Source organism: Petromyzon marinus, chromosome 74 (assembly GCF_048934315.1).
Source record: "Petromyzon marinus isolate PM22_M1 ecotype Great Lakes invasive population chromosome 74, UKy_Petmar_22M1.pri1.0, whole genome shotgun sequence".
Lineage (NCBI taxonomy): Eukaryota > Metazoa > Chordata > Hyperoartia > Petromyzontiformes > Petromyzontidae > Petromyzon > Petromyzon marinus.
In genome coordinates this window covers 13,192,993-13,205,516 of record NC_133740.1, presented here as the reverse complement: position 1 = coordinate 13,205,516, position 12,524 = coordinate 13,192,993, and the positions used below count along the sequence as shown (strand labels likewise).

General features: G+C 53.9%; 1 protein-coding gene across 1 annotated transcript in view; it reads right to left on the bottom strand.

Annotated features, from left to right (window-relative positions):
- The window catches only part of LOC116958258 (arrestin domain-containing protein 1-like), a 25,878-nt gene extending 13,850 nt beyond the window's left edge, over positions 1-12,028 (bottom strand). The window contains exons 1-5 of the mRNA XM_032980784.2: positions 11,795-12,028; positions 10,194-10,304; positions 8,189-8,248; positions 7,250-7,404; positions 788-970 (exon numbers count right to left, since the gene is read on the bottom strand). Coding sequence (XP_032836675.2) covers positions 788-970; positions 7,250-7,404; positions 8,189-8,248; positions 10,194-10,304; positions 11,795-11,918 — 633 coding nt within the window. The 5' untranslated portion in view covers positions 11,919-12,028. The remainder of the gene's footprint in view (positions 1-787; positions 971-7,249; positions 7,405-8,188; positions 8,249-10,193; positions 10,305-11,794) is intronic.
- Positions 12,029-12,524: the final 496 nt, after the last annotated feature.

Genomic DNA, 12,524 nt, shown 5'->3' with positions numbered 1-12,524 from the left:
TTCATCGGCTGCGTAACGCTGTGTGGAAGCTACCTGGTCTGTCGCTCCGCACGAAGCTTCAGGTCTTCTCGGCCACGGCCATTCCATCCCTTCTCTACGCTTGCGAAACGTGGACCCCCCTAATGGAACATCTTCGCTGGTTAGAAACATTTAGGCTGGCCTGCTTACGATCCATCCTGGGTTTAACCAGACTGGATTGTGTGAGGAGCTCACAAATCCTTGAAAGATCTGGGCAAGGTCCCATCTGTGAGCTCCTCCGGCGGGCAAGGCTGCGTTGGCAGGGTCATGTAGCCCGCATGCCCAGCCACCGCATGCCGAAACAGCTTTTGTTCGGTCAAATAGAGGGGGCTAAATGGGCGCGGCACGGGCTAGAGAAGAGATGGAGTGATGTGGTACAGGAGGACGTGGAGCTGAGTGGACTTGCCGATGACCGGTACCAGCGGCGTCAAGATCGGCCTCAGTGGAGGAGGCTCTTGAAGGACGCTACTGGGCAGTTGGAGGCAGTCGCCCTCCAACAACAACGGAGGGCGGAGGAGCGACGCTCACAACAACGAGCGGAGCGCCGGGTGGCTAAAGCACAGCGGGTTGGCACAGTAGGGGCCACAGGTGGTGCATCAGCCAGTCGTCTCAGTCGGGTCGACCCACGGCCCCTGCTGGGTTTGTCCCGTGACCCGCTGTCAGCGAGGGAGAACCTTCGACACTTCGCCTGATCGCCTCGAGGCGCACCTAGCCTGGCACGAGCGCCGGGGTCACACCCCCCCCCCCCTCGCCCCCGCCCCCGCCCCACCTGCACGAGGGTAGCGGTGATGCCGGAGACGCTTTTGCCGGTGCCGTTGTTGATGACGCAGGTGAGGTGGATGACCTGGCCTGGCACGTAGCCCCGGAGGTCGGAGCTCACGGCCAGCGCCACGGTGGCGCTCTTGAAGAGCGAGTAGTTCACCTTCTTCTGCACCTCCACCACAGACGGGGACTGCCAGCCGCAAGGTGGGCAGGGGGGCGGGCACACAGACCCATAGACTCATCATAGAGACCCATAGACTCATCATAGAGACCCATAGACTCATCATAGAGACCCATAGATTCATCATAGAGACCCATAGACTCATCACGCAGAGACCCATAGACTCATCATAGAGACCCATAGACTCATCACACAGAGACCCATAGACTCATCACACAGAGACCCATAGACTCATCACGCAGAGACCCATAGACTCATCACACAGAGACGCATAGATTCATCATAGAGACCCATAGACTCATCACGCAGAGACCTATAGACTCATCATAGAGACCCATAGACTCATTACGCAGAGACCCATAGACTCATCATAGAGACCCATAGACTCATCACACAGAGACCCATAGACTCATCACACAGAGACCCATAGACTCATCACGCAGAGACCCATAGACTCATCACACAGAGATGCATAGACTCATCATAGAGACCCATAGACTCAGCATAGAGAGCCATAGACTCATCATAGGGACCCATACACTCATCACATAGAGACCCAAAGACTCATCACGCAGAGACCCATAGACTCAACATAGAGACCCATACACTCATCACACAGAGACCCATAGACTCATCATAGAGACCCATAGTCTCACCACACAGAGACCCATAGACTCATCACACAGAGACCCATAGACTCATCACACAGAGACCCATAGACTCATCATAGAGACCCATACACTCATCACATAGAGACCCATAGACTCATCATAGAGACCCATAGACTCACCACACAGAGACCCATAGACTCATCACACAGAGACCCATAGACTCATCACACAGAGACCCATAGACTCATCATAGAGACCCATAGACTCATCACACAGAAACCCATAGACTCATCATAGAGACCCATACACTCATCACATAGAGACCCATACACTCATCACACACAGACCCATAGACTCATCAAAGAGACCCATAGAATCATCACACAGAGACGCATAGACTCATCACACACAGACGCATAGACTCATCATAGAGACCCATACACTCATCACACAGAGACGCATAGACTCATCATAGAGACCCATAGACTCATCACGCAGAGACCCATAGACTCACCATGCAGAGACCCATAGACTCATCATAGAGGCCCATACACTCATCATACAGAGACGCATAGACTCATCATAGAGACCCATACACTCATCACACAGAGACGCATAGACTCATCATAGAGACCCATAGACTCATCACGCAGAGACCCATAGACTCATCATGCAGACACCCATAGACTCATAGAGACCCATACACTCATCACACAGAGACACATAGACTCATCATAGAGACCCATACACTCATCACACAGAGACCCATAGACTCATCACACAGAGACCCATAGACTCATCATAGAGACCCATAGACTCACCACACAGAGACCCATAGACTCATCACACAGAGACCCATACACTCATCACACAGAGACCCATAGACTCATCACACAGAGACCCATAGACTCATCATAGAGACCCATAGACTCACCACACAGAGACCCATAGACTCATCACACAGAGACCCATACACTCACCACACAGAGACCCATAGACTCATCACACAGAGACCCATAGACTCATCATAGAGACCCATAGACTCATCACACAGAGACCCATAGACTCATCATAGAGACCCATACACTCATCACATAGAGACCCATACACTCATCACACACAGACCCATAGACTCATCATAGAGACCCATACACCCATCACACAGAGACCCATAGACTCATCATAGAGACCCATAGACTCACCACACAGAGACCCATAGACTCATCACACAGAGACCCATAGACTCATCACACAGAGACCCATAGACTCATCATAGAGACCCATACACTCATCACATAGAGACCCATACACTCATCACACACAGACCCATACACTCATCATAGAGACCCATACACTCATCACACAGAGACCCATAGACTCATCATAGAGACCCAAAGACTCACCACACAGAGACCCATAGACTCATCATAGAGATCCATAGACTCTCCACACAGAGACCCATAGACTCATCACACAGAGACCCATAGACTCATCACACAGAGACCAATACACTCATCACACACAGACCCATAGACTCATCATAGAGACCCAAACACTCATCACACAGAGACGCATAGACTCATCACACACAGACGCATAGACTCATCATAGAGACCCATACACTCATCACACAGAGACGCATAGACTCATCATAGATACCCATAGACTCATCACGCAGAGACCCATCGACTCATCATAGAGACCCATACACTCATCACACAGAGATGCATAGACTCATCATAGAGACCCATACACTCATCACACAGAGACGCATAGACTCATCATAGAGACCCATAGACTCATCACGCAGAGACCTATAGACTCATCATGCAGAGACCCATAGACTCATCATAGAGACCCATACACTCATCACACAAAGACGCATAGACTCATCATAGAGACCTATACACTCATCACACAGAGACCCATAGACTCATCACACAGAGACCCATAGACTCATCATAGAGACCCATAGACTCACCACACAGAGACCCATAGACTCATCACATAGAGACCCATATACTCATCACACAGAGACCCATAGACTCATCATAGAGACCCATAGACTCATCACACAGAGACCCATAGACTCATCATAGAGACCCATACACTCATCACACAGAGACCCATAGACTCATCATAGAGACCCATAGACTCACCACACAGAGACCCATAGACTCATCACACAGAGACCCATAGACTCATCATAGAGACCCATAGACTCATCACACAGAGACTCATAGACTCATCATAGAGACCCATACACTCATCACATAGAGACCCATACACTCATCACACACAGACCCATAGACTCATCAAAGAGACCCATACACTCATCACACAGAGACCCATAGACTCATCATAGAGACCCATAGACTCATCACGCAGAGACCCATAGACTCATCACACAGAGACCCATAGACTCATCACACAGAGACCCATAGACTCATCATAGAGACCCATACACTCATCACATAGAGACCCATACACTCATCACACACAGACCCATAGACTCATCATAGAGACACATACACTCATCACACAGAGACCCATAGACTCATCATAGAGACCCATAGACTCATCATAGAGACCCAGACTCACCACACAGAGACCCATAGACTCATCACACAGAGACCCATAGACTCCTCACACAGAGATCCATAGACTCATCATAGAGACCCATACACTCATCACACAGAGACGCATAGACTCATCATAGAGACCCATACACTCATCACACAGAGACGCATAGACTCATCATAGAGACCCATAGACTCATCACGCAGAGACCCATAGACTCATCACGCAGAGACCCATAGAATCATCATAGAGACCCATACACTCATCACACAGAGACCCATAGACTCTTCTTCTTTGGTTCTTTTGGTAAAGTCACGTAGAATGAGAATAAAATAATAAATTGATAAAATAAAATAACACAATAATATTCTCACGATGTTTCGGCCACAACACAAGCGGCCTTCATCAGGTGAAGGGGACGAGACTGTCTGGAGGACAGCGCTGGAGTGAGGAATATTATTGCGTTATTTTATTTTATCAATTTATTATTTTATTCTAATTCTACGTGACTTTACCGAAAGAACCAAAGAAGATGAATCCTTGCAGTCACGAAAGCTTTAAATCGAAATTTAACCACCCATAGACTCATCATAGAGACCCGTAGACTCATCACACAGAGACCCATAGACTCATCATAGAGACCCGTAGACTCATCACACAGAGACTCATAGACTCATCATAGAGACCCATAGACTCATCACGCAGAGACCCATAGACTCATTATAGAGACCCATAGACTCATCACGCAGAGACCCAAAGACTCATCACGCAGAGACCCATAGACCCATCATAGAGATCCATAGACTCATCACGCAGAGACCCATAGACTCATCATAGAGACCCATACACTCATCACACAGAAACCCATACACTCATCATAGAGACCCATAGACTCATCACGCAGAGACCCATAGAGACCCATAGACTCATCACGCAGAGACCCATAGACTCATCACGCAGAGACCCATAGACTCATCACACAGAGACCCATACACTCATAGAGACCCATACACTCATCACACAGAGACCCATAGACTCATCATAGACCCATAGACTTGCACAAAGACCCATAGACTGGCACAGAGACCCGAAGACTCACACAAAGCCATAGACTCACACAAAGACCCATAGACTCACACAGAGGCTCACACAGAGACGTAGACTCACACAGAGACTTGCACAGAGACGTAGACTCACACAGAGACGTAGACTCACACAGAGACGTAGACTCACACAGAGACTCGCACAGAGACGTAGACTCACACAGAGACTCGCACAGAGACGTAGACTAACACAGAGACTCACACAGAGACGTAGACTCACACAGAGACGTAGACTCACACAGAGACTCACGCAGAGACTTGCACAGAGACGTAAACTTACACAGAGACGTAGACTCACACAGAGACGTAGACTCACACAAAGACTCACACAGAGACGTAGACTCATACAGAGACTTGCACTGAGACTTGCACAGAGACGTAGACTCACACAGAGACTCACACAGAGACTCACACAGAGACGTAGACTCACACAGAGACTCACACAGAGACTCACACAGAGATGTAGACTCACACAGCGACTCACACAGAGACGTAGACTCACACAGAGACTCGCACAGAGACGTAGACTCACACAGAGACGAAGACTCACACAGAGACTCGCACAGAGACGTAGACTCACACAGAGACTTGCACAGAGACGTAGACTCACACAGAGACGTAGACTCACACAGAGACTCGCACAGAGACGTAGACGCACACAGAAACGTAGACTCACACAGAGACTCACACAGAGATGTAGACTCACACAGAGACGTGCACAGAGACGTAGACTCACACAGAGACTCACACAGAGATGTAGACTCACACAGAGACGTGCACAGAGACGTAGACTCACACAGAGCCTCACACAGAGACGTAGACTCACACAGAGACTCACACAGAGACGTAGACTCACACAGAGACTCACACAGAGATGTAGACTCACACAGAGACTCACACAGAGACGTAGACTCACACAGAGACTTAGACTCACACAGAGACTCACACAGAGACTCACACAGAGATGTAGACTCACACAGAGACGTAGACTCACACACAGACGTAGACTCACACAGACTCGCACAGAGACGTAGACTCACACACAGACTCGCACAGAGACGTAGACTCACACACAGACTCGCACAGAGACGTAGATTCGCACAGAGACTCACACAGAGACGTAGACTCACACAGAGACGTAGACTTACACAGAGACTCACACAGAGACGTAGAATCACACAGAGACGTAGACTCACACAGAGACTCACACAGAGACTCACACAGAGAAGTAGACTCACACAGAGATGTAGACTCACACACAGACTCGCACAGAGACGTAGACTCACACACAGACTCGCACAGAGACGTAGATTCGCACAGAGACTCACACAGAGACGTAGACTCACACAGAGACGTAGACTTACACAGAGACTCACACAGAGACGTAGACTCACACAGAGACTTGCAGAGACGTAGACTCACACAGAGATGTAGACTGACACAGAGACGTAGACTCACACAGAGACTCACACAGAGACGTAGACTCATACAGACACTCACACAGAGACGTAGACTCACACAGAGACGTAGACTCACACAGAGACTCACACAGAGACTCACACAGAGCTTGCACAGAGACGTAGACTCACACAGAGACTCACACAGAGACGTAGACTCACACAGAGACTCACACAGGGACTTGCACACTGGGAGAGATCTAGAGACAAGCGTGGAGGCCCCAAGCCAGTGGGATGCGGTCTGACCAACAAATCGCCCGAGCTCTGTGATCCTATCACTGTCGCTTTGTTGGCGGCAGTGGCGACGACGGTGGTGGCGATGGTGATGATGGCTGTGGTGGCGGTGGTGGTGATGGTGATGATGGCGGTGGTGGTGGTGGCGATGGTGGTGGTGGCGGTGGCGATGGTGGTGATGGTGATGATGGCGGTGGTGGTGGTGGCGGCGACGATGGCTGTGGTGGCGGTGGTAGCGACGGTGGCGGCGGTGACGATGGCGGTGGTGGCAGTGATGGCGGCGATGGCGGCGCCGGGACTCACGCGGCACTCGGGCAGCAGGTTGAGGTCGAGGGGGTTGAGCACGTAGAGCGTGACGCGGGCGCTCTGGTCGGCCCGGTACCACGCCGCCTCCAGCACGGCCTGCACCGAGTACTCCACGCGGCCAAAGCGGCCCTCGAACGACGTCGGCACCGACGCTGCGCGGGCGCGGGGGGAGACGGAGTGGGGGGGGGTGGGGGGAGACGTGGGCAGACGAGTGTGAGCGGGCGAGCGAGCGAGCGAGCGAGCGAATGACCAAGTGCGGGAGCGAGCGAGTGAGCAAGTGAGCAAGTGAGCGAACGGGTGAGCAAGTGCGGGAGCGAGCGATTGAGCGAGTCAGTGAATGAGTCGGTGCGGGAGCGGGTGAGGGAGTGAGTGAGCGAGCGAGTGAGCTAGTGAGCGAGTGAGCAAGTCGGTGCGGGAGCGAGTGAGCCAGTGAGTGAGCGAGCGAGCGGGTGAGCAAGTGCGGGAGCGAGCGATTGAGCGAGTCAGTGCGGGAGCGAGTGAGTGAGTGAGCAAGTCGGTGCGGGAGCGAGTGAGCCAGTGAGTGAGCGAGCGAGCGGGTGAGCAAGTGCGGGAACGAGCGATTGAGCGAGTCAGTGAATGAGTCGGTGCGGGAGCGAGTGAGCGAGTGACCGAGTGAGTGAGTGAGTGAGCGAGCGCGGGAGCGAGCGATTGAGCGAGTCAGTGCGGGAGCGAGTGAGCCAGTGAGTGAGCGAGCGAGCGGGTGAGCAAGCGCGGGAGCGAGCGATTGAGCGAGTCAGTGAATGAGTCGGTGCGGGAGCGAGTGAGTGAGTGAGTGAGCGAGCGAGTGAGCAAGTCGGTGCGGGAGCGAGTGAGTGAGTGAGTGAGCGATTGAGCGAGTCAGTGAATGAGTCGGTGCGGGAGCGAGCGAGTGAGTGAGTGAGCGAGCGAGTGAGGGAGCGGTGCGGTCCAGCTCACTGGGCAGGGGGAAGTGGAAGGTGAAGGAGTGGTTGCCAGAGCCCAGTGCTCCTGACGAGTCTGGAAAACAGGGAAACCGTTGCGGTTAAAGAGCCACGCTAGCGAGCCAGAGAGAGCCAGGCCAGGGGGTGCAGCCGTGCTTCTCAACCTGCTCCTGGACCATCGCACCTGGAACAACTCAGCCTTAAACGAGTACTTGGTGCAGTGTGTGGGCGTTGTGTGTGGGCACGTTTAGTGTGTGTGCGGTGTGTGTGTGCGTTGTGTGCGTTGTGTGCGTGTGTTGTGTGCGTGTGCACATTGTGTGTGCGCTGTGTGTGTGTGCGTTGTGTGTGTTTGTTGTGTGTATGTGTGCGTTGTGTGTGTGTTGTGTGTGTGTGCGTTGTGTGTGTGCGCGTTGTGTGTGTGCGCGTTGTGTTTGCGCGTTGTGTGTGCGCGTTGTGTGTGTGTTGTGTGCAGTGTGTGTTGTGTGTGTGCGGTGTGTGTTGTATGTGTGTGCGGTGTGTGTGTGTGTGTTGTGTGTGTGTGGTGTGTGTTGTATGTGTGCGCGCGGTGTGTGTGCGGTGTGTGTGTGCGCGCGTTGTGTGTGCGTGTGGTGTGTGTTGTGTGTGTGCGGTGTGTGTGTGTGTGCGTTGTGTGTTGTGTGTGTGTGTGTGCGTTGTGTGTGTGTGCATTGTGTGTGGTAAACATCAGCACTGGGAAGACGAGGCCGGCCGAGGGTGGATCTGACCACCCCACCCTCGTGTCGGCGATGCCGCTGCCGCTGCTCGCTATTGTTTCTAAAAATAAAAAAAAATGTGTAAGTCCCACATCCTCCCTCACATGATACATTGCAACATGGTGACCTCATTGTGGACGGCTTAGCAGGGGTTCCATCGACGGTATCAGGCGAACCGGACTCATCAGAGCGGGCGGGCGGGAGATGGGGGGGGGAGAGAAATGAGGATGAGGGGCGGGGGGGGGGTGTTGGTGATTCTACCACGTGCTCAGTGCGGTTTTCCCGAACCCGCGGCATTGAAATTTCCCCGACAGAATGCGTCTTCTCTCGCGCCAAGCCCCGACTTCTCCGCGGGCCGGGCGCGCTTCGTCCACTCCAGCCCCACCAAACAGCCGCAGACGAGAAATGGCTCCGCTCGTGAAAAAAATGCCCTTCTATCAATCGTCTTGTTGTGTTTAACAAATGTTTCATATATATATTTGGTTCTTTCGGTAAAGTCACGGAGAAGGGCAACAATAAAATAATAAGACATGATAAAACAAGATAAAATTCTCACGACGTTTCGGCCACAACGCAAGCAGCCGTCCTCAGGTGAAGAAACAGAGAGCTGTCGGAAAGACGGCTCTCCTCAGGACGCCCTGAGGGCGCTGTCTATTTTATTATTTGATAATCGGGGTTTTTCCCCTTTTTTCTGGCAACAAAACTGAAACCTTTTTACAAGGATTCATGTTTACTGCATTAACCACAATACCTGCAGTCAAAATGCAAACAAAAAACATACTATGATAATATATGATGCATTGTCCTTGAAACTGATTGGTCCACACCAAGGGACGGCTTTCTTTTGAGCCTCGACCCAATTGGTGCTCGACCAGATGACGTCATCTGGTCGAGCCTCGACCCAATTGGTGCTCGACCAGATGGCGTCATCTGGTCGCGCCTCGACCCAATTGGTGCTCGACCAGATGGCGTCATCTGGTCGCGCCTCGACCCAATTGGTGCTCGACCAGATGACGCCATCTGGTCGAGCCTCGACCCAATTGGTGCTCGACCAGATGACGTCATCTGGTCGAGCACCACTTGGGTCGAGGCTCGACCAGATGGCGTCATCTTTCTTTTCTTCACCCAATTCGAAAAAAATGCCTCGTTGTTGTTGTTTTGCGGTCGAGTCTGGCAGCGGGGGCAGGGAGTGGGGGGGCAGGGAGTGGGGGGCAGGGAGTGGGGGGCAGTGCCGTGTGGGAGTGCGGAGTGCCACCCCCCCCCCCCCGCCGTGCGCTCACTCCACGTTACCTTTTTTCCAGAGCAGCAGGGCGAGTCGCACGTACTGCTCCGTGGCCTCGGGCTCGGAGGTGCCCCCCTTCTGGCTCACCTGGCAGCGGCCCACGCACTTGGCGTGCACGGCTGGGGGGCCGCAGGTCGGGCGGTGGGGGGCCCCGCGGACACACGCACGCAGGGACACACACACACGCACGGACACACACGCGCACGCACGGACACACACGAACACACGCACACGCACGCAGGGGCACACACACACGCACGCAGGGACACACACACACGCACGGACACACACGCACGCAGGGACACACACGAACACACGCACACACACACGGACACACACGCACGCAGGGACACACACACACGCACGGACACACACGCACGCAGGGACACACACGAACACACGCACATACACACACACACGCACGCAGGGACACACACGCACGGACACACACGAACACACGCACACACACACGCACGCAGGGACACACACGCACGGACACACACACGCACGCAGGGACACACACGAACACACGCACACACACAGGGACACACACACACGCACGCAGGGACACACACACACGCACACGGACACACACATGCACAGTGATCATTAGAAAACTCTGGACCGGTTTCGACATTCAGTGACTCACCAGATCGTGAGTCACTCGGGGAGATTGCGTCAAGGGAGGTGAGAGGCTGCAGAGGTGAGAGGGAGGGTGGGGAGGGAGAGGGAGGGGGAGAGTGGGGAGGGAGAGGGTGGGGGAGGGAGAGGGAGGGAGAGGGTGGGGGAGGGAGAGGGAGGGAGAGGGTGGGGGGGAGGGTGGGGAGGGAGGGAGCGGGACGGAGAGGGTGGGGAGGGAGAGGAGGGAGAGGGGAGGGAGGGGGACGGAGGGAGAGGGCAGGGAGGGAGGGTGAGGGAGGGAGGGAGAGAGAGGGAGGGAGAGGGTGGGGGAGGGAGGGGGAGGGAGAAGGTGGGGAGGGAGGGAGAGGGTGGGAAGGGAGAGGGAGGGTGGGAAGGGAGAGGGAGGGAGGGAGAGGGAAGGGAGGGGGAGGGAGAGGGGAGGGAGAGGAGGGAGAGAGAGAGAGGGGAGGGAGGGAGAGGGGAGGGAGAGGAGGGAGAGGGGTGATGAGAGGGGAGGGAGAGGGTGGAGGAGAGAGAGGGGTGATGAGAGCTCTGGTGAAGGAGAGTTGGGACGAGAGGTGAAGGTGGTGGAGGAGGTGGAGAGACGTGAGCAGGTGAGGAGGTGAAGGTAGTGGAGGAGGTGGAGAGACGTGAGCAGGTGGAGGTGGTGCAGAGACGTGAGCAGGTGAGGAGGTGAAGGTGGTGGAGGAGGTGGAGAGACGTGAGCAGGTGACAGACAGGACGAGGATGATGATGATGAGGTGGAGGCGAGACCTCTGAGCCAGGAGGAGGCAGCTCCACTGAGGCTGAAGGAGGTGGAGGAGTGGTGCGAGGTGAGAGACAGGACGAGGATGATGAGGATGATGATGAGGTGGAGGCGAGACCTCTGAGCCAGGAGGAGGCAGCGCCACTGAGGCTGAAGGAGGTGGAGAGACGTGAGCAGGAGAGAGACAGGACGAGGATGATGATGATGAGGTGGAGGCGAGACCTCTGAGCCAGGAGGAGGCAGCTCCACTGAGGCTGAAGGAGACGTCGCCCGAGACGACGTCTCCCGGGTAGTAGACGAGGCGGCCGCCGTGCAGCAGCACGCGGAGCGAGTCCGCCTTGCCCATCGCGCGGGCGACGTGTGAGCGTGTCTGTGTGTGTGTCTGTGTGTGTCTGTGTGTGTGTGTCTGTGTGTGTGTGTCTGTGTGAGTGTCTGTGTGTGTGAGTGTGTGTGTGTCTGTGTGCGTGTCTGTGTGTGTCTGTGTGTCGTGTGAGTGTGTGTCTGTGTGTGTGAGTGTATGTGTGTGTGAGTCTGTGAGTGTGTGTGAGTGTGTGAGTGTCTGTGTGTGTGAGTCTGTGTGTGTGTGCGTGTCGTGTGTGAGTGTCTGTGTGCGTGTCTGTGTGAGTGTCTGTGTGTCTGTGTGAGTGTATGCGTGTGTCTGTGAGTGTGTGTGTCTGTGTGTGTGTGTGTGAGTCTGTGTGTGAGTGTGTGTCTGTGTGTGTGAGTCTGTCTGTGTGTCTATGTGTGAGTGTGTGTGTCTGTGCGAGTCTGTGTGTATGTGTGTGTCTGTGTGTGAGTCTGTGTGGGTGTGTGAGTCTGTGTATGTGCGTGTGTCTGTGTGAGTGTCTGTGTATGTGTGTGCCTGTGAGTGTATGTGTGTATGTGTGTCTGTGCCCTTTTGAGTGTGTGTTCGTGTGTCTCAGAGTGTGTAACTCTGAATGGGTGTGTGTGC